The sequence below is a fragment of the Aspergillus versicolor genome, assembly GCF_001890125.1.
Source record: "Aspergillus versicolor CBS 583.65 unplaced genomic scaffold ASPVEscaffold_9, whole genome shotgun sequence".
NCBI classification, from domain to species: Eukaryota; Fungi; Ascomycota; class Eurotiomycetes; order Eurotiales; family Aspergillaceae; genus Aspergillus; species Aspergillus versicolor.
The window spans coordinates 1272658-1297571 of NW_024467532.1; the positions used below are offsets into that span (position 1 = coordinate 1272658).

General features: G+C 50.4%; 12 protein-coding genes across 12 annotated transcripts; 8 read left to right on the plus strand and 4 right to left on the minus strand.

The window, feature by feature from the left end:
* Positions 1 to 24: 24 nt before the first annotated feature.
* Positions 25 to 1921, minus strand: ASPVEDRAFT_45328 (CFEM domain-containing protein). The gene is made up of 8 exons (XM_040813259.1): positions 1677 to 1921; positions 1493 to 1631; positions 1255 to 1439; positions 1174 to 1210; positions 1058 to 1128; positions 631 to 1013; positions 516 to 583; positions 25 to 469 (listed from the first exon to the last, which is right to left on the minus strand). The coding sequence occupies exons 1-8, from the start codon at positions 1767 to 1769 to the stop codon at positions 153 to 155; spliced, it is 1293 nt and encodes a 430-aa protein (XP_040671633.1). The 5' UTR covers positions 1770 to 1921; the 3' UTR covers positions 25 to 152.
* Positions 1922 to 3137: 1216 nt separating this feature from the next.
* ASPVEDRAFT_87203 (D-mandelate dehydrogenase-like dehydrogenase) lies at positions 3138 to 4191 on the plus strand (the record flags this gene model as incomplete). Its single annotated transcript, XM_040818002.1, has 2 exons — positions 3138 to 3653; positions 3700 to 4191. 2 exons carry the CDS (start codon positions 3138 to 3140, stop codon positions 4189 to 4191), a joined length of 1008 nt encoding a protein of 335 aa, XP_040671634.1.
* A 315-nt stretch (positions 4192 to 4506) lies between these two features.
* On the plus strand, positions 4507 to 5746 carry ASPVEDRAFT_32218 (uncharacterized protein; the record flags this gene model as incomplete). The annotated part of the gene is made up of 2 exons (XM_040810579.1): positions 4507 to 4539; positions 4586 to 5746. The coding sequence occupies 2 exons, from the start codon at positions 4507 to 4509 to the stop codon at positions 5744 to 5746; spliced, it is 1194 nt and encodes a 397-aa protein (XP_040671635.1).
* A 398-nt stretch (positions 5747 to 6144) lies between these two features.
* ASPVEDRAFT_175162 (uncharacterized protein) lies at positions 6145 to 7661 on the plus strand. Its single transcript, XM_040808773.1, has 6 exons — positions 6145 to 6369; positions 6422 to 6495; positions 6542 to 6924; positions 6975 to 7039; positions 7087 to 7215; positions 7265 to 7661. Exons 1-6 carry the CDS (start codon positions 6180 to 6182, stop codon positions 7285 to 7287), a joined length of 864 nt encoding a protein of 287 aa, XP_040671636.1. The 5' UTR covers positions 6145 to 6179; the 3' UTR covers positions 7288 to 7661.
* On the minus strand, positions 7466 to 8578 carry ASPVEDRAFT_175163 (cytochrome and DOMON domain-containing protein; the record flags this gene model as incomplete). The annotated part of the gene is made up of 1 exon (XM_040808774.1): positions 7466 to 8578. A coding segment is annotated over exon 1 (936 nt), but the record flags the coding sequence as incomplete, so codon positions are not given.
* Positions 8579 to 9464: 886 nt separating this feature from the next.
* On the plus strand, positions 9465 to 10262 carry ASPVEDRAFT_32221 (cupredoxin domain-containing protein; the record flags this gene model as incomplete). The annotated part of the gene is made up of 3 exons (XM_040810580.1): positions 9465 to 9791; positions 9848 to 9951; positions 10001 to 10262. 3 exons carry the CDS (start codon positions 9465 to 9467, stop codon positions 10260 to 10262), a joined length of 693 nt encoding a protein of 230 aa, XP_040671638.1.
* A 396-nt stretch (positions 10263 to 10658) lies between these two features.
* ASPVEDRAFT_32222 (uncharacterized protein) lies at positions 10659 to 12599 on the minus strand (the record flags this gene model as incomplete). Its single annotated transcript, XM_040810581.1, has 1 exon — positions 10659 to 12599. One exon carries the CDS (start codon positions 12597 to 12599, stop codon positions 10659 to 10661), a length of 1941 nt encoding a protein of 646 aa, XP_040671639.1.
* A 1146-nt stretch (positions 12600 to 13745) lies between these two features.
* Positions 13746 to 14735, minus strand: ASPVEDRAFT_87209 (uncharacterized protein; the record flags this gene model as incomplete). The annotated part of the gene is made up of 1 exon (XM_040818004.1): positions 13746 to 14735. One exon carries the CDS (start codon positions 14733 to 14735, stop codon positions 13746 to 13748), a length of 990 nt encoding a protein of 329 aa, XP_040671640.1.
* An 866-nt stretch (positions 14736 to 15601) lies between these two features.
* ASPVEDRAFT_45331 (NADH:flavin oxidoreductase/NADH oxidase) lies at positions 15602 to 17169 on the plus strand. Its single transcript, XM_040813260.1, has one exon. It carries the CDS (start codon positions 15669 to 15671, stop codon positions 17037 to 17039), a length of 1371 nt encoding a protein of 456 aa, XP_040671641.1. The 5' UTR covers positions 15602 to 15668; the 3' UTR covers positions 17040 to 17169.
* A 114-nt stretch (positions 17170 to 17283) lies between these two features.
* Positions 17284 to 18536, plus strand: ASPVEDRAFT_199365 (endo-1,4-beta-xylanase). The gene has a single exon (XM_040809283.1). It carries the CDS (start codon positions 17292 to 17294, stop codon positions 18381 to 18383), a length of 1092 nt encoding a protein of 363 aa, XP_040671642.1. The 5' UTR covers positions 17284 to 17291; the 3' UTR covers positions 18384 to 18536.
* An 859-nt stretch (positions 18537 to 19395) lies between these two features.
* ASPVEDRAFT_45332 (uncharacterized protein) lies at positions 19396 to 20198 on the plus strand. Its single transcript, XM_040813261.1, has one exon. The coding sequence runs from the start codon at positions 19416 to 19418 to the stop codon at positions 19971 to 19973; it is 558 nt and encodes a 185-aa protein (XP_040671643.1). The 5' UTR covers positions 19396 to 19415; the 3' UTR covers positions 19974 to 20198.
* A 989-nt stretch (positions 20199 to 21187) lies between these two features.
* On the plus strand, positions 21188 to 24604 carry ASPVEDRAFT_895201 (uncharacterized protein). The gene is made up of 4 exons (XM_040818640.1): positions 21188 to 21491; positions 21548 to 21815; positions 21870 to 24022; positions 24074 to 24604. Exons 1-4 carry the CDS (start codon positions 21210 to 21212, stop codon positions 24461 to 24463), a joined length of 3093 nt encoding a protein of 1030 aa, XP_040671644.1. The 5' UTR covers positions 21188 to 21209; the 3' UTR covers positions 24464 to 24604.
* The last annotated feature ends 310 nt before the right edge of the window (positions 24605 to 24914 follow it).

Consider the following 24914-nt stretch of genomic DNA (forward strand, 5'->3'; position numbering starts at 1 on the left):
CTGATTCGTGGAACAGCTTTTGGTCACAGTATCTGTCATTCAGGTCGTCTATTGGTCTTATTTACTAGTAATTAAATGAAGTTATTGTTGTTGACAAAGAATATTTACCAGGAAAGTCATAATATAAACAAGTAGCTCTGTAGAAACCACGCCTAGGTCCTATGCGACTCCACTTCAGACAGCTGGATGAAGCCATTTCCAGACTCCAGGCGCGATTTGCCGCTGTAGTCCACCGAGTATGAGACTGTCTTGGAGATGTGACTCCTCACACCGGGTGCATGCGAGCCACCGCCAGTGTGAGTGCGCGTCTTGTACTGGTTCATCTGTCCACTGGAGGTGTATCCGCTTTCTGCTCCAAAGATGCCCGGGAAGACACGGACCAGCATTGCTCTGGTCGCGGGGAGACAGGCGCATATGATGGCGATCTGGCATTCAATGACGGACCACCGATTAAGAGCTTCCATGTCATCTGCATTTATTAGCATGTTGAGGTATTCGAAAGGCTCCGTACTCACAAGTGGGATTCGCCAGAGAGCTGTTGTGCGAAAACACAACAACTCGAACAATTCCGATAATCGTCAGGCTGCATCATGGTTAGCAGCTGAAGCGTATTAAATTGGAGATACCTACACTAATCCTGATGCAAACATCACTGCGACGCCAACTTTCTTACGCAGCGACAGATTGAGTTTGGAAACCTCGTATATGGGCATGACAACCATGACCGCGTCGACGATGATATTGACGATTCCATTTGCAAAAGTGGCTGCTGTAAAATCTATGCATTTACCCTGTTCTAGCCCCTCCCATTGAGTCCAGGCCAGATGCACTGGAATGCAGTGGAAGCTATCAGTGAGCATCCAGGTAATGGCAATGGCGGAGTTGATTCCGATCATAGCGTACGCAGTCCAGCGAAATAGCGTAGACCGGAAGATTCGGAGGAGGAACAGACAAACGGAGATCTTTGCAAGGGAGATCAATGCTTTGTATGCTAAAACGAAGGCGAAGAAATGCTGAAAGAGTCAGTTTTGCCAATGGAGCAGGGCAGTGGGCGCACCTTGTATGCTTTGGTGATGTTATCCTGGGGATAGATGTCCCAGATATTCTTCCCAAATCCATAATGAATCACTGGATTGTCAGAAACGAACTGAATAGGTTGGATGGGTCTCATACTTGATATATTTACAGAGAAGACAACAATTGCCAGTGCCTGTCCATGTTAGCTACATCGAAGACCAGATCCAGGCGTCTCACATATGCGACAGTCAATGTATAATCGTCAGGTCCCCAGCCCCCGCCCAGATGCATCGCCTTGGTGGCCATTCGAATAATAAACAGGATGGTCGCGATCGCAAACGGGATAATGGTGCCACCATCGGCTTCGGGATAGCGCTGCGGTATGGGGATGTCACATTTGCGAGAACCGACGTACTTGGCGACTGTTTTTATCATTAGATGAGGATGAAAGACCTTGCCAGATGCAGCAACTTACGCAGTGCATCTTTCATTGTGCAGTTGGCCGTGACACAGGTCGATAGGGCAGACTGGTAGTTCTCGTCGGCGCAGAGACATGATGTGTCGGTAGAGGAGCATGTTGTCTCTCGTGCAAGCAATTGCTGCTGACAATCGATCTTTATCTTGTTAGAAATGCCCAGGCGAGTCAGTAGGGTGCTTACAGCGCATTGAGGTGGGCTTGGGAGGTGAGCAGCAACAGTGCAGGCAAAGCCCAGCAGGACCAGGCTGTAGATGACGGGCTGTTGCAGGCGCATACTGACGGCAAACTGGCAGAACGCGAACGAGTTCACCAGATCGAGGGGCGACGCTGGATAAAACAGCCTGTTGGCCTCAGGGCGACCGAGGTGTCTCCAGATTGAAACATGGTTCATGCAATCGACGCGAAGTTTAGGAACCACAATGTTCTTCCATGATGCAACCAGTCTGTTGGAAAAGACAACCGATCGCCCTTGCACATGCCAGTCGCAATCTGGCACCCTCAATCAGGAAACGATTTTGCAGATTGTCATCGCCTTTGGGCATCAGATCGACATGCACTATTGGCGACACGAGTCCCGACAAGGTTTATCGCGTCAAAGACCTGCCACCAGACCCACAACAGCCCTTCCAGTTCGCCAAATGCAGGCGAGCGGTGACATTTGGACAGCTGCCAAATGGACTGACAGTGTGATTCCACATGCTGCATCGGGCAGGATAAGCCTACACCTCGCCACTGCGGGTAATCCCAGTTAACTCCTCGTGGCCGACCCACGGACGCGCAGCTAGTAGTTTTAATTCTTGCTGAACGCGAGAATCTTCATTCTTAGTGATGCTACACGCGATTTCTATCACGACGCAGGTACAAGCTGCGGTGCTGCACCGTAAACAGAGTATTGGCTCTTCCCATTGTGGTCATGGTATCCTGACACCTGCCAGGTGAAAGACAGCTCCTCTAGTGAAGTCTATCAGAAACTCACATGCCGAATTATTTTGCCTTTCGACTTGGAATATTTACACGTGTTAGACAATAAACATCGAGCTACAACACGCTTCGGGAAAGAGCCCCGTGCCTTGTTCGGGGTTTGAAGAGCCTTCTCTAAGGTCCAGTGGGGCGAGATAGGCTTCAATATCCAGACTATGCTTCAATATACCCCGCCTGATCTCCTCTCCAGTGGGGTCCTGGACATTGCCCGATAGCCCGTCCCGAGATATTTCCGTTCCCAGCTTGGTGGCCAGCACTTGGACTATTTATTAAAGCCTTTGCGGGCATGGGGAATGATCTACTTTTCTTTTGGCGATGGCGTTACTGGGTAGACAATGCCCATATACCTGGGCCAGGAAAGCAGCATTACCGGCCAGTCTGGAACTGGAGAGGACTGGCTAAGCGAACATTCGTTCTATTTTATGCTTAACGATTGCCCACTGCCAAGCTGATCTGCTACCCTGCGTAGAAATATATATTCTGAATGAGGGAACACTCGCACATATGTGATAACCCACAATTATTGTATACGCAATGAACGCAGTATGCTCCAGTGTTTGTTCTCCGGTTCCCCGTCGGAAAACGCGGGCGGGGAAGACTGAACTCCAACTTCAACTTCATCAACGCGGGGCAGAAGGACTGACAACATTCATAAATAAGAATGGCCAACGTCAAACCCAGGGTAGTCTTCCTCAACAGCCCCAAATGCACTCCGGCCTCGTACCTCGAGCAGTTCAGCAATGAGTTTGCCTTCTCCGTGCTGCCCGCCGCCAACCGCGCAGAGACCAAGGCCCTCCTCCCCAAGGACATCGCAGAGAATGGCCCTATCTACGCCTTCATCATTGGCATGGGAACAACTCCATACGAGCCATACGATGAAGATCTGCTTTCATCGCTAACTCCCCACTGCCGGATCATCGTCTCCGCCAGCGCCGGGTACAACGAGTTTGATGTCGAGTGGATGGCAAGCCAGGGCATCTGGTTCTGTAATACCGTCGACGCGGTCGCAGAGGCCACGGCTGACATGGCCATGTTCCTCACTCTCGCTGTTCTTCGGAATACGAGCGTTGCAGAGAAGAGGGTCCGCGAGGGACGGTGGCGGAGTCCGGAGTTGGTCCCTGCTAGGGATCCCAGTGGGCTGACTCTGGGGATCATCGGGCTGGGTGCTATTGGGAAGGTATGTATCTCCTATTTTAAAATTGAACTGCTCTAATGGATTGTAGTATCTCGCCCGGAAAGCGCAGGCTTTCAATCTCAACATCACATACCACAACCGGCGCCAATTGTCCGCCCAAGTCGAGAAAGAATATAACCTCACCTACGCACCAACTCTTACTGATCTCTTGTCGGTGTCGGACATTGTCTCTGTAAACTGTCCCCTTAACGCTAAAACAACCAACTTAATTGGCGCTGCAGAGTTTTCCGCCATGAAGGACGGCGCCTTCTTCATCAACACTGCCCGGGGTGCTATCGTGAATGAGGAGGCCCTCATTGAGGCGTTGAAGTCCGGAAAGGTCGCGAGAGCAGGACTCGATGCTTTCCCCGATGAGCCCAATGTGCACCCCTTTTTGAGGGAGAGTGAGAAGGTCGTTTTGCAGCCGCATCTGGGCGGTTCAACCGATGTGGCATTTCAGAAAGCCGAGAGAGAGTGCTTTGAGAATATCCGGGCATTTTTCAAGGATGGGAGGCCGCTGTCACCTGTTATTGAAATTTAACGCCGGAATCTGTAAATATACGTTATCCAAGTGTCAAGGGACCACATCTGCTTTGAAACTGTGCCTTGAAAGTAGCACTGGAAAGGAAGCAGAGGCTAGTTGGTATATATACCGGCGTTCCATAGTCACTGTAGTCTGTTTAGCCTCTATCTTAAAGAATTGGCCCTCGTTATGTTGCACTGGAGGAACGTAAACGAATACGAGGCAGAAGGGCGTAAATGAGTCATTGAGCAGCCTATTTATATTCGGGGTTGACTCAAATCCCAACAGTGCTTTGATTATTTCTGTTGACTCTACGTGCTGTCGAATTTCATCATGCAGAAGATTGCTTCATTTGAACTCCCTAGGGTAGATGGTTCTCCATTTGATAGTGTTAACATGCTAACAGGAATAGTGGATTGACCACCACAGCCAGGATACCTCGCTGATGCTGGCTGGGAGTGCGACGCCGGCCTTGTCTGTTCAGGATCTCATTGATCTCTCCACAGACAGCAAGAAAACTGCGGATGCACTCTCGGTAAATTCGCTGAAACTTTCTTTATCTACGCCAAGTGGAAGCGAGGCACTTCGCAGGCAGATTGCCGGGCTGTACAATGGAATCACTGCAGACCAGGTATTGGCTACTCAGGGAACGTCTGGAGCCAACGCTTTGGTTTTTCAGAGCCTACTCGGAGCTGGTGACCATATAATCAGCATGTATCCTGCCTATACCCAGCTTCTGTCTATTCCGAAGGCGATTCCGGGCGTTGAACACTCTTTCTGGTCTTTGGATATAGACAACACTATGCAAGCGAATGTTCAGCTTCTTGAGAGCTTGATTCAGCCGAATACCAGGATGATTGTCCTCAATAATCCGAATAACCCACTGGGGACTGTCCTGCCACTTGAAGTGCAACGCGAGATTGCAGCCTTGGCCCATTCCCGGGGCATAACTCTGCTTGTTGATGAGATATTTCGGCCGCTGTTCCATGATTCAAGCACTGCGTGTCCTCCGTCGTTTGTCGAGATTTCTGACAGCTACGAAAATATCATTGTCACTGGCTCTTTGAGCAAGGCCTGGGGGCTGTCTGGTGTTAGAATAGGCTGGATTGTCACTAGAAATCCAGACATCCTGGCGCGCTGTGTCAACTTGAGTCTCTACACGACCATGGCTCTGAGTACAATTGACCAGGTCATCGCTACGGAGGCTCTGAGCGATCGGTGTCGGCCAGCGATATTATCGCGACACCTTGACTTGGGTAGGAAGAATATTGCGATCTTGAGCGACTTCGTGGAGAGAAATCAACGTTTTTGCTCCTGGACTCGCCCAAGCGCAGGCGGGACAGCGTTTCTGCGGTTCTTTAAGGATGGGGCCCCTGTCGACGATCTTGACTTCTGCTTAAAATTGAAGGAGCAGAAGGGCGTTCTTCTAGCTCCAGGCAGCCTGTGCTTTGGACTTGATCGCGCTCAGGACTTTCGTGGGTTTGTTCGAACCCATCTCACGGTGCAGCCTGCGCGGATAGCCTCGGCTTTAGATGCTCTTGGGGACTTCCTGCATACTTATTTGAATAATTAAGATATTATTGGACGTAGGTATATAGATAGTCGAATGTCTTTTGCTCTTCTTAATTTGCCTTGCTGGTGGCAATAGTAACAATATGTCCGTGCATGGATCCGTGATTTCTGAGAAATGCGCCACTGAAATAACACCGAAACTACAATAGTGACCACGTGGATTACAATCCATCGCAGTCGTCATAGTTCCAATATTAGACGCATTTGGGCCTGTCTGGACACTGCCACAGTTGGATGATTGGTACCACCGCGGGAGGACTGGATAGAGTTTGCATGACAGAGACACTCCCAAGGAACTGCAGACCGCGATGACCTTGTGATATCGATAGCGATGGCAGTTGGATTTTATTGCGCGAAAATAGTTGTCTCTACTCGCATCCTGTAGTGCTTTGGTCGGGGGAAGTCTCTCGCATACTTCACATATTGGACCTCTAATGGCGAGTCTTGACTACTGGAGCACGGTTCTGGTGGTGGTTCCGATCGTGGGGATTTTGGCAGCAAACCTGTTTTTCATCCTCCGGCTCATCAGTCGGCACCTTTCGCAGCAAAAGCTAGACATTGGTGACCTGTTCATGGGCCTTGGGCTGTTGTTCTGCTACGCCGTGAGCTTATGTACTATCGTCGGTGTGTATAGCCTCAGATGCACGATGGAATCGAGCTGACATGCACTTCCCAGCTGCATTCAGTGGTAAAGGACAAGATGTATGGAGCTTGGATGTGAGGTCCAGTACGAGCACTCGGAGGACTCTGGTGGGTATATCCAAGCGGCTACTACACAATATACTGATATTAACAGCTATTCTGGCTGACGCAGACCTTCTGGCCGGTCTCGCAGACGTTTGTCAAATTATCCATCATCATGCTCCTGCGGCAGCTCGTAGGTCGAGTGCCCCGGTGGCCGGCCTTGCTCGCCCTGCTCATTGTGTTCTCCATCAGCTGGGGTATCACCGCATTCTTCGGCAACATATTTCAATGCTCTCCGCCACGGTACTTCTGGCTTGAGCCTTACATCAGAGGGTCGTGTATGCGCGGACAGATGACCTTCTATATGGTCATTGGCTCATTGTCGCTCCTCGAAGATGTCATACTCCTGGCTTTGCCGATTTCCATTGTATGGAGGCTGAGGATGGGCATCCAGCAAAAGGTGCAGGTCACAGGTCTGTTTTGCCTTGGGGGTTTGTATGCTCACCACACAAGTCTATCGCTGGAGACTAGCTGACTTGATACAGAGTCTGCATATTCAGTCTCCTCCGCGTGATTGCCTTTCATAACTATTTGACAAAAACCGCCGCTTGTAAGTGTGCCAACTAACCACTGGAAACTGCTAACAAGGACGTATAGCTAGCGGTTCTAAAGAAGCCCTATGGACGGTACTGGAGCTTGACCTTGCTATAATATGCTCCTCTATGGTGCTGATGCGACCATTGCTGGCTCGCCCATGCTTCGGCTGGATACACTGGAGGAGGAATTGTGAGTACCAGAAGTAATTCATTTCCAACACAACACTAATCCACTGTAGCGTCCAGCGGAGAGATTAAATAATGATATCCGTTTCTGGGGGTTTCACAATATCCACAATGGTGATTCTTGAATTTATCTTATGATCCACTGCGAGAATGTCTATATTGAGGCTTGAGCCGGGGATACCTCTATGAGCAACATTTATATTCCTGACGTTAACGATAATAAATGTCTCATACTGTGCCGCGATAATTCAGGATCGCCTTCTGCAGTAAAGCCAACTGATGATCAACGCATAGCTGACCCAGACCAAACCAGCAACAACCGAGTACGCAATAACTGCACCAACAGGTGCAATGGACAGTCCAATGCCAGCCAAGCGGAATCCGAGACCAGCATTGATCATGCCAAGAGTAATCAGAGTCCGCCCAAACCACCTATGGATATAACTCGCGATGCTTTTCTTGCCAGTACGGCGAAAGTAAAGATGCTGAGCGAGCCCCATTGCTGGCTGAAACAGGATCAAGCATGATACTGTTGTAATTCCAATGATCGGATGGTAAAAGCCTATCAGCTGTAGGTCTTTCGCCATGGAGATATCGATTCCAAGTCCCGCGACTGTCAACGCAAGAGTGCAAAGTTGCAAACAGGCGTGGATAGAGACTATTTGAGGTGATGGAACCACCGGAACTGCCAGAGCAAAGAGCGGCAGCAAAACAACAAAGGCGACTATCATGATGACTGCGTGGGCAATTCTTTTCCGCGAGACTGATTGCAGGTCGACGGTTGTGGCAGTCTGTGCAGTTGTAGACGTGCCAGAGTCCCCTAGAAATGGATTTCCAGAGCTGCCACCAGTGGCCTGCTTCAAGTCGAGAGTTGCAGTGCCGTAAAAGTCATGCATGGGAAGATTTTCAGAGGTATCATCAGAATCAAGGAACGGTCCATTTTTGACAGCCCATATCCATGGGCTTGATGAGCTCGTCACATCTGCATGACCACCAGGCCAGGTCACACAGCTATCACACCGGATATTGGCCGTCAGGATCCCGTCTTGGATCCCACTGCCGTCGAGAATTGATATCTGAGCCTGCGGGTTGTAAACAGGCTCGACGTGCTCCTGCTTCGCCAGGCGAGGCGAGACGGTTACATTGTTCCCAGAGCCATATACAATGAATATATTTGCCCCCTGCATCATGGCGCCTTGTCCGAGAGCCAGCCATTGAACCTGCTTCGTAGACTTTATTTGAATGAAAATAGGACCCGATTCAGAGTTGCCGGTGGATTGAGGGATATTAACGCTGTAGCTGATTTCACCTTGCCCTGGTGGAGTAAGAAGCTGCAATTGGGCAAGCGCAGTGCTGAGCTGCAGAAGAACGCAGACACAGAGGGAAAGTATGTTCGTCATATTGCAAGCTGGATAGTGGGGGAAGGGGGAACAGCGGCACAGAAGCAATGACCGCCAGGAGTTTGGCCAGGAGCATGGTTATAATCTTCTACCAGCTCTGATAATTTATTCCAAGGCTGTTAACAGGCCCAGACCACTTTCTGAGTCTCAGCCAGACCGACAATGCCCCAGATTCCAGAAACATGGTTCTTGCTATCATGGCGCTAAAAGCCTCACGAAAGCAAAGCCAACGGGGCCAACAGGACCGAGATTTGCAGAAGACGCGGCGCATTTCCATTTGGACTATGCCAATAGAGCACACTGCCTGTAATCTATGGTCACCTTGAGTGGCCGTTCGCACCGAACTCTGAATAAGTCAAGCCACCTCAAACCACTGCTATAACGTCCTAATCCGGCCACTGGATGAAGGAAACACTCGCAACAGTGGCTCACATCCAAAGACAAGCTTAACATCTTTGTGCAAGATAACTTGGAAACTAATGTCCAGTGATGTTTGTCAATGATTACAAGACATGACCATCTTCCATGGTTGGGAATAATCGCCCCCGCCACGTGGGATTGACAAATATTCCCAAAGCCGCCGGATTACGTGCTTCCAGACTCCATTCCCCGAGCAGGACTTCGAACTATCCAATGATGGTACTAAGAATATCGGGATATGGTCTACCATGCTTCCATGGGCCAGTCCATCACATGGCCGCCACGTGGCCACCGCATGCTACCAGAGTATATCGAACTCTAACTATCGCCTTATTGTGTGAAGCATGTCTTATAAGAGACTCTAATCTGTCAAGGAATGGATTGTTTGATACGTTAATCAATCACTGCAGTTGAATATACAATTCTGAATACAATGAACCTCTGTTTGATACTAGTCTGCCTCCCTCTGATCCACGCCCAGTACGGGAATGGACCAAGTAGTTCCACAGAAACTACCATGGAGACAAGCGCAAGTCCAACGCCAACCTCGTCTTCAGGTGCTGTTCACACTGTCGACGTGGGCGAGGATGGCTTTACCTATGACCCTGACACTGTCACTGCCGCCGCGGGAGATACGGTCGAGTTCCATTTCTACCCTGGTGACCACTCGGTGGTGCAGGCTACCTTCTCCAGCCCCTGCAAACCTCTAAACGATTCAAGTATATACAGCGGTTTCTTGATGGGAACTGCCGATGGAAACGTGAGTCTATCAATCCTCTCAACGAGTGGGGGCTAATGTACTCTGCGATTCTACAGCAAGACATATTTACCGTGACTATCAATGATACCAACCCAGTCTGGTTCTACTGTGCTCAGATCGGACACTGTCAGGCCGGCATGGTTGGAGTCATTAATCCACCGTGAGCTGGCACCCTATCGATTCCCAGAAATCTCATTCATTCTCCTTAGGTCCGGTGGTTCCGATACGCTTGATGCTTTCAAATCAGCAGCATCAACTGCCAGTGCTGCTCCAACGCCGTCTGCTGTTAACGGAGGTGTTTTTGGGAAGCCAAGCGAGACAACATCGTCAGCTTCGAGTAGCAGCTCGACCAGTACTTCGGAGCCTACTTCGGAGCCCGCCCCAATGAGCGAGGGTTCATCTCTTCGCGTCTGGCGGGACTTGAGCGTAGTTCTTGGGCTGTCTGTTTTGGTTGGTATATGCATGATGTAGTTACCATTCTATCTCGATTGGCATCATGGGGTTCACACTCAGGCATTCCTAGTGTGATTGGTGTGCTGTGTTTTGCTTTTCCATACTTGGTTATTGAATTGATCCGCCTGAGCTGGATGTACTCTATGCGCCATAAATTAAGAAGACTCGAGTAGTATTAGTTAAAAGTTATCACGTCTCCTGTTTAGCAGCCTAGATATTTGATCCTAGCCTTCTGAATTTACGCGCCAAACTGTGTTATAGACGCTATGGTGGGGACTGCATGGGCCTGTCCATTTATAGTCGAATGCTTCCAGCGGAGCCTACAAGGTTTGTCGAGAATTTGGATATCGATGGGCTGTAGCATTGTCTTGGGCCCCTACTAAGGCTATTGATACGTTGAATTCCTAGTTTTCTCTAACAATCCACAGCATCGCGCTCTCCCATAGCACCTGGCTCGAATTTAGCATTTGCGACAAGGTCAAAACCACTGAGGATGGTGATGACAGAGACTGGCCACAGAGTCGCGCAAATGACCAGGTAATTCTCCAACATCCACTCCTGTGGGCTAGAGGATGGCTCACTGGCCATCATGGCGAGGAGCACCTTGTACGCGACTCTGTCAGCCCATGCGCCGAGCTTACAAGCACATTTCTCGCAACAGGCGCTTCCAGATAGATCACTCTTCTTGGCGGCTAGAGCTGCCACGCGACGGATACCGGCGGCGATATTAACGGAGTCTCGTTCAATTACGGTTTGAGGCATCCCCGAGATGGCATGTATATGGTTTTCTCTGCCGATAGATGTGTGGTAGAGAGGTTCACACTGCGAGCAGAGACCGGCCGGCCTCATCCCATGTTTATCGAAAACAGCCGAGGTCGGTGCCAGTCTATATGCCTGGGTGACTCGGGGCGAGAGTCTGGACGGCGACGACTTGTCCATGGCTGCTGTCCAGGAGTCTCGAACTGGAATAACCTCAAGGTCGCTATCAGAAACCGCCAGGACCTTTCCACGCCGAGAAAGGTCCAAGATTCGGGACGCCTCTGGGGAGGAGGATGCTTGCAAGAGTCTGGTGTATTTGATGAACCGCTCCCATGTGCGATATCGAGTGTTGAAGGGAGCCCAGCTAAACGTAATCATATACACGGAGTCGCCAAATAGTAGGTCATTTCCATCAGGAAGTTCACGAATGCGGCGGGCAATGGCATCCAGCATTCCAATTGAATAGGCAACGGCTATGTCGTCCTTTGCCAAACCGGCACCAGCAGTGTACATCATACCTGACATCCTGTTCGAGGCTCCGTGATCATACAAGACATCGTGAATATTGGCCACAAGGACAGATGTAAACTGGCCAGGTTGACTGGGATCATAGTCTGCTTCTGGTATGTAGCCATACGGAGTCAGAGCTGCACAGTCACCACTCAGGGCCATGGTCCAGTCTCTGGGCGAGATGTTGGATGGCCCTACAATGGTGGCACCGTATCCCTCTCGAGCCCAACTCAGCTGAATGTCACGTACGCAATGCTGGAGGTCATGATTGAGCAGAGCCACCATCGCTCCACCTTGAAGTTTAGATCCAGTCTTGATGCAATTCCTCCCTGCAACGATGCCAGAGCGACTCATCCCGGGCTTGTGGTCTTCATTCTTGTCGAAGTCGTAATCGACAGTGCCGAGCAGCTGCATACTGATCATCTGAGAAATGTCCTCTGGCTTGACGACCTTTCTGAATAGCCCAGCCCAGCCGAACAGGGTGCATGGGGCAACGGCCCCAAATCCAGAGCTCGTCCAATTGTTCTTCACCTCATCGAATACTTTGTCCACTTTCCAATCATGTCCACCAAGGCTCTTTGGTCCAATTTGATTCAATGAGTTGGGGTCTGGTTGCGCGACGACGTGGATGGTCAAGCCATCGACCATTGGCCGTGCCGTATCATTCAGCTTGACACGGCGGTAAACATCAACCGACATGGAGACATCTTCGATAAGACGAGACCATAGACCGCAACTGGGTGCCGCCTTCGACAGACATGTCCAGCCAGCCAGCCAGTCCTTCTCGGCAGCGACATGGCGGACGAGGTCGGCCAGGGCAGCACTCCTTTCCTTCTGGGACGCATTCTCATAGTCAATGATAGCCCCGGTGTACTCTTGGACTACCTTGGCCAGGGTGGTAGGGTCTGTAATGTCCACCTGGCCCTCAAAAATGGCAGTAGTTGCGATACCAAGGCCGGTAGAATGCGCAGTGTTCAGCAGCTGCGAGGGTAGATTTTGGGCCGTGAAGCTTGTAGATTGGTTGTCGGTTTTAGAAAGGGGGTGCGCAATAACACCATTGCCAACTTCGCTGAGTATTTCAATCATCTTAGGGTTGAATTTGTAGAAGAGAGACGTGTTTGGAAAGATTATTTGCTTGATCCTGGGCCTCATTCCCATCGAGAAGGGGGTTATTGCGACTTTAAATAACTCACGTTCAGAACTTTAGACCATCGTGTCTGAATGATAGATCATCATGGCTCGCCTTGTAAACATCGGATAGGGCGCATGCAAGCATATAGATGCAGACTTTCAAATGCATACATGGAATGTTAACGCAGGCGGTGCCCCTGACCTCCTGCTGAGGCACTAACTCCTCATCGAGGAGGAGGGTGTTCGTCCGAAGCGAGTATTGTGCGTCTCTGGATATTACAGCGACGTTCATTGGCAACTTCGAATGCTGTTATCTCCCGCAAGGCAAATATGCATACAGACCGGAAGGGCACAGAGCGAACAGGAGACCCAGCCAACAACAGCCTAGAATAGATACGTAGCTTATCCGAAATCCTCGTCTTTCACAGATATTGATGCCAGGACCAACGCTCTGCGAGACACCCAGCAGCTGACCTTCTGACCGTCATCCAGCTAAGATAGACATGTTACTGGCCATTGTAACCTGTCCCTTGCGTCACCCCGCTTGCAAAATGGTGGCATATTTCAAACCAGCAAATCGGTTGCGAGGGTCTCCCTGGAACAGTACCGGCTACCTGCAGCCTGCGATGGAGGACAAATCAGGAGTACATTTCGGACATGCGTAACGGACCCGGCCCGGTCCAGTTTGAATCTATAAGCCGCAGTGAAAGGGCTGCACGAACCTACTTTGGGTAACTAGGGGACTTTAGGCTGCTGATCACTGCAGTACGTTTAGAAGGAGTTATTGGCTGGAAACAGCATCCTTCAATTATATGGCAGCATGGTATCTAAAGGAATGCCAGCTCTCCTCTTCCACAGCCTCGGCTTTTATGCTGCCCTATTCTAGCTCTCTGCAAGACTGCCCTTGCTGCAATAGTCCAGCGCCAGCGACCATATCCACTAGAGAAGCCAGTCTATCCCTCTAAGGGCAATTGTCTAGTACTAGGCTGGCGTTCTATTATAGAGGCACTGCCCGCAGTTAGGGAATCCATCAGAATAGAAGTTATCTTTGCCGACATTTAATATATCTCACGAAATAGATAGCCACAGTTATAGGCCGTTCTAAAGAATAGGCGCCCTGGTAAGTTCCCCCAGCTGCGTCATTACGAACTCCAAGTTCTGCCTGGAAGCTTGAGTTCTTGGATGGCCTGGTCCATATGTCCTGTGGTTCCACTCATGGCAGGAGACCAGCAGGGTCCTCGCATCCTGCGGCCGGTCAGTCCTTGTGTACGCAAGGCCAAGGTTGTTCATGAGGGCGATGGTCAGTGGGTTATCCTCCTCCTCTGTTCGTCGCAATGATCTGTATGCTTCCTCCAAAAGTGCCACCTGACGCGCAGTCCCCTCATCCGTCCCCTGTGATTTATAAGTACACGCAAGGTTCATCATGCACTTGACCGTTGTCTCATGGGCGGCGCCCAAGCTGGAAGAGGCAGCACTGACGGCATCCTCCTGAAGTTGAATGGCACGGTTGAGCTGACCTAGGCCGCGGTAATCGCCTCCAAGCATATCCATCGCGGCAATGGTCAATGGGTCGCTGCGTCCTAACACGCGTGTTCGGATCTCCACTACCCGGCTGCGTAGATCGGCAGCTTCTTGGAACCGTTCCTCGTTCACATAGCTGTTGGCGAGATTATTCATACTCGTCAATGTCGGCAGCGCTTCCTCGCCCTTGACGCTGATCATCATGTTAAGTGCTTTCTTCTCGAGGTCTAGTGCTTCGTGTTCACGTCCTTGGCCTTTTAGATCAAGCGCGACGTTGTTGAGGCTTTTCGCGATCTCTACGTGGCTGTCGCCAAGGAGCTGCTGTTGTCTAGATAGGACTTCTCTATCGAGGCGCTCCGCTTCGCCATACTGACCCTGTGCGCGGTAGTTGTAGGCCAGGATAATCTGGGTCAAGTGTGTATCCACGTCGTCCGGACCAAGATACCGATCGCAGAGCTGCAGCGCCTGGAGAAGGAGCGCAATTGACTCGCCCAATTGCCCGTTGTCTTCGAGGTTGGATGCCCGTCCAATCAAGGTCTTGATCTGGCTGCGTGGATCTGTGTCTGCCATGCTTGCGGGGCGGAATGCTGTACCATTTAATCGAATATTGCACAATTAGAGGGGGGCGCGAATTTAAGACAACAGGCACGCTTTTTGATCAGCATATGACTTGCGTAATCATAGGAGATGCTATCTTGAATGGGTTTAGATGTTCATATATCTGGACTGCTGTTGGTTCAATGTTCCACAAAAGTCCCACGCAAATAATTTCAATACGAGGCCAGCATCCTATCCGGATTGGTGCGAGGTGCTTCGTATTCTTGGCCAACCAAGTTCCCTCTCTTGCTTTGAGAATGGAAATGGACTGCAGTCGACAGGATTGAAGTTCTCCATTGCCTGGAGCCAGATCGAGAGGTAGTAGAGCAAGAATGTCAAGCCCGCGCCGTTGAAGGAGACCATCTCGACGACCGCTACAACGTCGAGGTCTCGCATCATCCAGTGGATATTCAGGAGCAACGCCGAATTTCACTGGACGGTGCCGAGGAACACCCATTGCATACGATTATGCAATGCCAGACTCGAGTTCCTGAAATATCCTATGATTTTGAGCAATCGGCCAACGTCTAGTGGGTGTCCTAGATATGCCCCAATACGATACCGATTGAGGTTAGACTGCTTGTCCTTGAATTAGACTCATGCAGGGCTTATGAATCAAAGATTAATAAGCTACGCGGCGTGCCTTTCTTATACAGCAGCAGCCAGTATACCCCATCTGGGTGGATTTATGCACCCTTCTATCCAGCCGAGGTTCAGCTTAACGAATGAACGAACCATTTCACGCTCCACTTGAGTCTTGCAAGTGCACAAAGCTTATAAATCAGAATTGATTTACCAACTACAAAAATACACCAGCTTCATTATTGTCCAGCGGTTAGAAACAGCCTCCAACGCATTCCATTTTGGTATTCTACAGATTAAACCCTACCATCCCTTCCAATCGACATGGTGACGCCCCCAGGCCTGAAGGGCCTGAGTGCGCCAGTCCCCAACATCAACTACTTCACCCCCAAGCACCAGCAGTCCCCTGGAACTCCTGTTACGCTTGATGCCTCGACACCCACACTGTTTACACCGCTCAACATACGGGATGTCACGCTCCGCAATCGCATCACCGTGGCTCCAATGTGCCAGTTCTCGACCGCGCCAGATGGCCCTTCTATTGGCAGTTTGACCGATTACCATATTGCGACTCTGGGCCACTTCGCGCTCAAGGGCGCCGCTCTCGTCTTTGTCGAGGCGACCGCTGTTCAATTCAACGGCCGGATTTCACCTTATTGCCCGGGTCTGTGGGATGACGCCCAAATCCAAGGGCTCCGCCGTGTCAGCACTTTTGTGAAATCCCAGGGCGCGTTGGCGGGTGTCCAGCTTGCACATGCTGGGCGCAAGGCAAGTACAGCTCCCCCGTGGGTGGCTGGAAGCACCCAGTTTAAAAAGGGGAGCCTTCGCGTGGGGAAGGAGCACTATGGCTGGCCTGACGATGTGGTCGGGCCATCTGGAGGGATTGAGCAGACCTGGGACGGACTGGGCCTCGAGGAACAGGGCGGTTTCTGGCCCCCCAGGGCTCTGAGTCAAGGTGAGATCAAGGAATTGGTGGCAGACTGGGGCCACGCGGCGAGGAGAGCAGTTGAGGCAGGCGTCGATGTGATTGAGATCCACGCCGCACACGGATATCTGATCCACGAGTTTTTGAGTCCCGTTACGAACCATAGAACGGATTCTTACGGGGGCAGCTTTGAGAACAGGACTCGACTGCTAGTGGAGATCATTCAGGCGATGAGGAATGAGATGCCCACCGGGATGCCATTGTTCCTTAGGGTTAGCTCAACTGAGTGGCTGGATAGCACAGAGGTTGGCCACAAGTACGGCACTTGGACCGTCGAGGACACAATCAGGTTGGCCAAGCTGGTCTCACCTCTCGGTGTCGACCTCCTAGACGTGAGCTCGGGAGGAAATCATCCGACGCAAACAGTCAACCCGTTCATGACCAAGGATTATCAAACCAAAATTGCTGCTCAGATCCGCAAATCTGTACGTGCGTCTGGCTCGAAGCTGCTGGTCGGTGCCGTGGGCATGATCACAGAGGCAGACCAGGCGCGAGATCTGGTTCAGGCGGACAGACTGTTGGCTCAGGAAGCGGCAGATGCCAGGAATGCGACCCAAGCGATGGCGGAGGAAGAGCCGTCGGCCGATATTCTATTGATTGGCAGGCAGTTCTTGAGAGAGCCGGAGTGGGTGCTGCGAGTTGCTTGGAAGCTTGGGCTGGACGTTTCTTGGCCGAACCAGTACCTGAGGGTGCGTTTCCCCAACCTGTAATGGATTCTTTACGTGTTGGAACTTGGTCGCAATCTAGATGCTGTGTCCGGTGTGGGATTTGTATATATTGTAGCCTATCGAGATGTGGATTCTTCATCTGTACGAACACGAATGGATCTTAATATGCCAGAAACTGCCCCACTCGTTTTCGTATTTGCGTCGACCCACTATATCCAGATACTCACAAAGGTATAAATACAGGACAATGTGACTGCATTTGCACCTCACACTTGCTCAGCATCAGGACAAACCATGAAATCCTTCAACGCCATCTCCCTTTTCACGGCGTTCCTCGCTGCCTCCGATGGAATCAACGCCATCACCGACACCAACACCAGGCCGCTGAGAGAGGAAGCAGCAAACAAAGGCATTCTCATTGGGTCTGGGGCTATCAATCCGTCGTATCTCAATGATACTCAGTTTGCGACTGTCCTTTCCGAGCAGTTCGAGAGCCTCTCCCCCGAAAATGAGATGAAGTGGGCGTACATCCACCCGACCAAGGGCCACTACAACTGGGAGACAATCGACCTCCTGGTCCAGTTCGCCGAAGCCCACGATATGGTGGTCAAGGGCCACGGACTTATCTCCAGCTGCTGCAACCCGGAATACCTGGTCAATATCACCGACCCTGCGGCATTCCGTGCCGAAATGACGGCGCACTTCAAGGCAGTTATGCAGCGGTACCACGACAAGGTAGATCGGTGGGATGTTGTTACCGAAGCCCTCGAGACCCAGGGCGGCGGACTGCAAGCCAACGACTTCTACAAGGTGCTCGGTCCTAGCTACATTGGTGACGCCTTCTGGATCGCCCGTGCAGCTGCCCCGGACGCAAAGCTCTTCATCAACGAGGCTATGGTCGAGGCACTCGCTGGAAAGCGGCAGGAGCTCTACAATCTGGTTTCGAAGCTCGTGGCGGACGGCGTCCCCATTGACGGAGTTGCCCTGCAGATGCACGTCACGGAAGGACTACCTGTCCAGCCGGGGGTAATCAAGGAGATGGTCGACTCCTACAAGGAGCTCGGGTTGGAAGTATCGATCGCTGAAATGGATGTCCATACGCTCAACAGCACGTTCCAAGCTGATACCTACAGTACTGTCCTCACTGAGGCTCTGGACGCAGGAATCACCGATATAAGCTTTTGGGGATTTACTGATAAGCACGCGTACACTTGGGTGGAGGGTGCGAAGCCGTTGATGTTCGACGAGTACTACAACCCTAAGGGTGCCTTTTACGCTACGCATACTGCGTTGGCAAGCTTCGATAATCAGACGCACGAAGGTCATCCGGCACCTCACAATCAACGAGGTGCAAAGGGGCTGTCCAGGTCTCTGAAGGGGCAGTAGATGGCGAGCTACTTTATCAGGGCGTCTGCGGAAAGTTCAACACTGCCGAATGTCGACATTTCTATTCAAGAGCTTTTAACAAGCTGTGGGAGACTTGATCCCCGATCATTCTGTATTCTATTGTATTCAATATTAATCAATAACCTACGGGCTTACAATATCCAATGGTTAGCCGTATACCAACATATGCATACTCGTACCCAGCCCATCTTAAGAGCCAGAACTCAATAAGCACGTCGACCACAACCCACCGCCAGTGAGATATCAATACGCGGCGAAGTATACCGGTGCACATATCAAGTCATTTGGACTCGAAGTCGTTCAGAGAATTCCTCGGCTTGAAAGGACGACCCTGTTGCCTGGAAATGCTCACAGTGCGAGGAAAGTGAATGCCCCTTCTCAAGGCAGAAAAGCAATGAAGCCTGGCCGTGCTAGTTTTTTAGATCTAAATGACACTCGTTTTCGTCTTTATATTTAATGGCAATAATAAAGAATGGACGCCCGCTTATTTTTTTCGGAATATCCTCCCCATTCTTCTCAGTTTTGATGTCAGGAAACCTTGATATTCCATGAAGGGCACAAACTTAGAACCTCAGTGTTGATTTATTAATAACTCCTGTTTCAAACTTCGCGACAGTACATCTCTTACTATTAGATGTATTCCACCCTTCAGATCTTCGCAAACCCCTCCAGGCCAAGGACCTTTCGTGGCTGGCTGAGATTCAATGATCGACATTCTGTCCAAAAATGCGACTGCCAACAATGGATATTATATTGATCAGCCGACACACTTGATCATCGCGTTACTACTTATTCAGGTTAGCCACAGCAACTTCAACTTCAAATTACTTCTAGCTCGTAGCTAATTTTTCATAGTTATGCTTCAATCTGATATACGGAGTATGGGTTCTCTACCACAGGAACATGTCCGAAATCCAGGGAGGGATACTTAAATACTCTAGCTCTCTCCCATCTCCCTTTTACTATTATCTATATTCTAATCTGCAGGCCCAGCTGCGTCCGTATCTCAATATGATGTCCAGGCTCTTCTTCTCTTTCGTCTTCGCTACGTTCCTCTTGCTGTGCTCTACAGCTCCAGCTCCAAGCACATGTGAAAGCAAAGTCCAGTTGGTTATGCACCAAATAAGAGCCTCTATTACTGAAATCGACAAGCTGCTCGCATCAGGAAACCCCGAACTCGCCAAGCACGAGGACGCTATTCATATTCTTCGCCAGGCCAGCACCGCCGGCCATGACCTGATCAATCACCCCGAAGATGAAAAAGAGCTATCCGATGCTCTTACAGAGATGTGCCTTGCCGACGGGAATGATCAATCTAGATCTAGTGGAGTGATTGATTCCACAGCGCTTGATGAGATTCAGAAGCGCGCAATAAGCCCGAACCTGCCTCGCAGGGCGGCAAATTTTTTGGCAGTATTATATCCTGTTACAAGTTTAGTAACAAGACTTGGACTCGGCAGTCTGGCACCTTTAACCACAATCATGGATGCACTCCTTCTCGCCTTATTAGGCCTTGGACCAGTCGTTGGAAAGATCCTTATACGTCTAGGTTTGATTAGTCGACAGTGAACAGTGACTTTTCAACCAATTCTACGTCGTCGACCTTTAGCGACCGCTAGGATTACTCAACCGACTGTTGGTCGGCGTCTACCCAGCCATCCTTTGTCACTTTGATTTCCTATTCTACTTCACTAGCCTATCCCTATTGCTCATGTATTTGCCATAGGATCGTTGCCAGATTCAATGCACAGACTTTCATGTTCATGTGGTTGAGTAATAGTGTAGATGCATGCCTCTGTTGCGCTTATCTTATAGAGTAACTATAGGAGTAATTTAATACTATTTATACTATAGAAAATACCTGTTATAATTACTTAGGGGCTAATTAAAGCTAAATATAATAAGAAGAAGTTATTTATCAGTGGAGATTTTGTGAAAAGAACCACTGCTAACAATTCGCTATTCCTTCGCGCCGATTCAGACGTAGCCGTGCATAGGTGCGGCCCCATTAGGCACTGCGAATATCCTTCGTTTCGTTAATTGTGGAGCGCAAGGAGCGAAGATGCTATGAGACAGGACGACCATCTGAGCGTGGCTTACAAGAATGAACAATCGTGATAGCGAATCAGGCCGACCAATGTGCCTTAGTTGTTAGGACCGAACCCCTCTGGTGCAGGATCACATCATAGTGGACATCACGCATTAGTGATGCGCTTTCTAACAGCGATGCTGCGGTCACATCTCCTATGATCAATAGCCTTTTCTGAATGCTGATCATGCCAGCAATAACTAAACTCAAGAGATTCCCCCACAATGAAGTTGGAACCATTTTAGGACTGTTGTTCACGCTGATGCGCTCGGGGTAAAAAGGCTCCGGCTGATTGTGGTGGTTGAGTGATGCCGACAAGCATCTTTCACTCAGCTGAGCAAGGTATATCACCAATTTATTGTGACTGCAGACAATCTCTCGTGTGTCATATTCCTGAACTCTTTACCCCATTGGATCTTCGGAGGCTGGATTTTGACCGCTTGTTTCCTCCAAGTGATGCTAATCAATGCGAGTCTTAAAGCCCTAAACTCCATTACCCTGTCACGCTTGCGAGAGATTCATGCTGTGTGATACAAGGTGCATTGGGCTCTCGAGCTCTGTGGACGATCCCATAATACATACTAGCTTGGCCACGTCACCAATGGACGATGAGACCTACTCAAGGGAGGATGAGCAGCGTCGATAAAGATATATAAGCCCCTCGGCCACATATGTGAAGTATAGACGTCCATCTCTCATCCGTTATCTCTTTCACAATGGGGCTAGGCGATATTGACCGTACACCACTGCGAATCGTGGATTCCATCGCTGCCAGCAATCCAGATGCACTCTACTGTATCCAACCTGTCACGTCTGACATTTCCGAAGGATGGGTAAGAGTCAATTTCAAGGCTCTCGCGAATGCAATCAATCGCACAGCGACATGGGTCCAGGAAAATGTCACAGCCTCGGAGGAGCCCGAGACCATCGCATATGTCGGCGCCAACGACATCCGCTATATAGCATTCATCTTTGCATGCATGAGACTGAGGCATACTGTAAGAAGCTACTGTCCTCTTTGAGAAAGGATTGTCCATGTTAAAGAAACCATCAGGCACTTCTTCTCTCCACAAGGAACTCGGAGCAAGCGTCACGACACATTCTCGCAGCCACGAAATCCACCAAGGCCGTGTACAGCTCAGAGAGAAGCCGACAAATCGAGGACCTGAGTGCAGCAGACCCCTCATTGAAGACTGTGCAGGCTCCGGGTTTGTGGGAACTTTTTGATCGCGATGGGGAAACCCCTGCCCCTGTGGTAAAAGAGCCGGCCGAAGATGCAGAGGATCGCGTAGCGATTTACATCCATAGTTCGGGAACGACAGGTAGGTTCTATACAGGGTCAATCAGAACAGGTAATGGGCTAACCACGATTATAGGAATGCCCAAGCCAGTCCCGATGACAAATGGCTATCTCCAGGCAATGGAAGATATTGGGACGGTCCCGCTCCCAGAGGGAAGAAGCAGTAGTTTCGCTCCTGTAAATGGCCGGGGAAAGTTGCACTTCACTATGAGTCCTTTCTTCCATTTGATGGGAATTCTCAGCATCATGATACCTGTTTTCTATCAGACCCCTTTCGTTCTGGGCCCAGAGAGGCCGCTCACGGATGAATTGTTTGACCAGATTGTCAAGGACACTGAACCCAAGATAGCCATCATGGCCTCATCCCTCATAGACGACTTGTGCAAGTCAGAGCTCGGATTCAACAGCCTATGCAAGTTTCATTATCTTACCTTTGGAGGCTCACCGCTACCCACGCATGTAGGAGACCGTCTCGCAGAGGCAGTACCGATTCAGTCCGTCCTGGGAACAAGCGAATGCAGCATCTTCCCAGCTCTCCTTGCGCAAGATAAGAAAGATTGGGCATACCTTGAGTTCAACCTCAATGCGGGCTTGCAAATGCACGACGTCGGTGACGGGCTACATGAGCTCGTCGTGCAACGAGGAGAGAGTCGCAAGGCTCAGGCGGTTTTCCATACTTATCCCGACAGGACGGAGTATCACACTGGAGACTTATTTGCCCCCCACCCCGTCAAGAATGGATTATGGCTTTACGCGGGCCGCCAGGATGACCTGATTGTCCTCAGCAATGGAGAGAAGTTCAATCCTACTTCGATGGAGGAGACCATTGCAAGCCACCCGCTCGTGAATCACGTTTTGGTGGTTGGCCAGGGACGATTCCAAACTGCTGCCGTTATTGAACCGGACTGGTCTGTATGGAGCGGTGACCAAAACTCTTTGATCGATGAGATTTGGGATTTGGCGAAGACGGCTAATGGAGCAGCTCCTGCCTATGCCCAGCTCATGAGAGAGCGTGTTGCTGTTGCGTCTCAGGCGAAGCCTTTCCCATTGACCCCCAAGGGTACGGTCAAACGTCGTGTTGCTGCAAGCGACTATGCCGCAGAGATCGATTCGCTTTATCAGGCTGGCGATCAAATCAATGTCGACCAACTTGACAAAGATTCTTCTCCTTCGGATGTCACGACATACATAACTCAGGTCCTGTCGGATATCCTGGGTACACCCACGGTCGATGAAAATGCCGATATCTTTGCTCTCGGCGTTGATTCCCTGCAAACTCTCCGGTTAGGTCAAATTCTACAGGCCTCGTTGCGAACAGCTCGGCCGGATTTGGAGGCAGCCTTTGGGAATTCGCAGCTTTACTCTCGCCCAACCATAGTCCAGCTCACCGGATATGTTCATGGCCTTCTACAGGGAAAGGACTCCGGGCCTGAGGCACAGGCTGTTGAAAGTGACGAGGATCGCGAAGCTAGAATTAGTGGGCTCGTTGGGAAATACTCCGACGATATTGGCGAAAGCCACAGTGTCATCCTCACTGGCTCGACTGGGTCCCTGGGTGCGTATCTTTTGCACGAGCTCCTCCGTGACCTGAGTGTCTCTAAGATCTACTGCCTCAATCGGTCTGACGATGCTGCCCCGAGACAGCTGCAGAGCCTGCGCGAGAAGGGCCTGGTGGGATTCAACAGGTTCCCACGCCGCGTTGAATTCCTTCAGGCAAAGTTCGGGGATGAAAGGCTTGGGCTTGATGAGGCAAAATACGAAGAGCTCCTGGAAAGGGTCGATACCATTATTCATAATGCCTGGAAAGTCAACTTTAACCATCACGTTGAAGCCTTCGAGCAACCTCACATTGAAGGTGTGCGTCGGCTCGTCGATTTCAGTATTGCCAGTGAGAGACAGGCTCATATCCATTTTATTTCGTCTATTTCCACAATCGAGGGCTATAGCCAAGGGCCCTCCATCCCTGAGGTCATTTTCACTGACCCTAGCTCGGTCCTTCGCCAGGGATATGGTGAATCAAAGCATGTTTCTGAGCGAATCTGTGCAGCTGCTTCAGCCAAACGTGGTATTCCAACCAGTATTCACCGAGTTGGTCAGATTGGAGGACCAACAGCGGAGAAGGGGATGTGGAATAAGCAAGAATGGGTGCCGGCCTTGGTCGCGACCTCAAAAACGATCAAGCAAATTCCGAATTCGCTTGGTTCAGTTTCTGTCCAATGGGTTCCTGTGGTACGTTGCGAATCTTCGGTCTATAAATCTATCTAACAGGCCTTCTCCTAGGATGTTACGGCCAAGGTCATCGCAGACATTGTCCGCACACGACGCACGACGCAGGAAGATGAGCCATGTGCAGCCTTCCACATTGTCAACCCAAGGAAGGCCGAGTGGAAGGATCTGATTCCCGCTGTGACGAAGTACTTTGATGTCGAGCCGGTTGATGTTCATACATGGGTACAGTCTCTCGAGGCCTTTACCACCCCCACGGAAAGCGATCTTAAAGATAAACCTGCTTTGAAGATCCTCGATTTCTTCAAGGCTATTACATCTAGTGATGAAGCTGGCCCATCTACTGAGACGACCAAAACTGCGGTTGCAAGTAAGACCTTGAGGAACCTGAAGGAGATTGATGCGCCTCTGTTCGAGAACTGGATGAAGCAGTGGAATTTCTGAGTAGTGGACCATTTTCTGTATTTACATTATATAGAAGGCCAAATGTCGACGGCAGTGATGGCTCCATACAAGGGCTGGTAGCTCATTGTCACCCGCACTCAGAGACGCGGCATCCTGGGACCCTAAATAATGAATATACACCTGCTGCGATAGCATTTAGACCCTGAACAATAAACCGCTGATTTGGACTGACCTACAGTGCTCCTTCATCCGCCCATCCATCACTTGTCAACTTAGCCCGCTCACTTGTATGTCTTATCAACAGCGCACCAGAACAGGGACTCGTTGCAGGAACTCTCTGTAGACTCTCCCGGGCTGCTTGTTATCAGGATGCAACTTCCACATAACTCTCCTATCGAGTAGTGGAACATGGCAGTACTGTGGGAAAGCCAGCAGAGAGGTTGACCAAGTACCAGCGCACGAGGTTTGTGTACGTACCTGTAAAGGCCTT

Excerpts from the sequence above, each read along its gene's own strand:
- ASPVEDRAFT_45328 (XM_040813259.1), bottom strand. The coding sequence starts at position 1,769 with ATGCGCCTGCAACAGCCCGTCATCTACAGCCTGGTCCTGCTGGGCTTT. Across the intron at positions 1,440-1,492 it reads CACAATGAAAGATGCACTGC|TCGCCAAGTACGTCGGTTCT; the intron begins GTAAGTTGCTGC and ends TGATAAAAACAG. Across the intron at positions 584-630 it reads ATGTTTGCATCAGGATTAGT|CCTGACGATTATCGGAATTG; the intron begins GTAGGTATCTCC and ends ACCATGATGCAG.
- ASPVEDRAFT_175162 (XM_040808773.1), top strand. The coding sequence starts at position 6,180 with ATGGCGAGTCTTGACTACTGGAGCACGGTTCTGGTGGTGGTTCCGATC. Across the intron at positions 6,370-6,421 it reads GAGCTTATGTACTATCGTCG|CTGCATTCAGTGGTAAAGGA; the intron begins GTGTGTATAGCC and ends TGCACTTCCCAG. Across the intron at positions 6,496-6,541 it reads CGAGCACTCGGAGGACTCTG|CTATTCTGGCTGACGCAGAC; the intron begins GTGGGTATATCC and ends TGATATTAACAG.
- ASPVEDRAFT_45331 (XM_040813260.1), top strand. The coding sequence starts at position 15,669 with ATGGTGACGCCCCCAGGCCTGAAGGGCCTGAGTGCGCCAGTCCCCAAC.
- ASPVEDRAFT_199365 (XM_040809283.1), top strand. The coding sequence starts at position 17,292 with ATGAAATCCTTCAACGCCATCTCCCTTTTCACGGCGTTCCTCGCTGCC.
- ASPVEDRAFT_45332 (XM_040813261.1), top strand. The coding sequence starts at position 19,416 with ATGATGTCCAGGCTCTTCTTCTCTTTCGTCTTCGCTACGTTCCTCTTG.
- ASPVEDRAFT_895201 (XM_040818640.1), top strand. The coding sequence starts at position 21,210 with ATGGGGCTAGGCGATATTGACCGTACACCACTGCGAATCGTGGATTCC. Across the intron at positions 21,816-21,869 it reads CCATAGTTCGGGAACGACAG|GAATGCCCAAGCCAGTCCCG; the intron begins GTAGGTTCTATA and ends CCACGATTATAG. Across the intron at positions 24,023-24,073 it reads CTGTCCAATGGGTTCCTGTG|GATGTTACGGCCAAGGTCAT; the intron begins GTACGTTGCGAA and ends GCCTTCTCCTAG.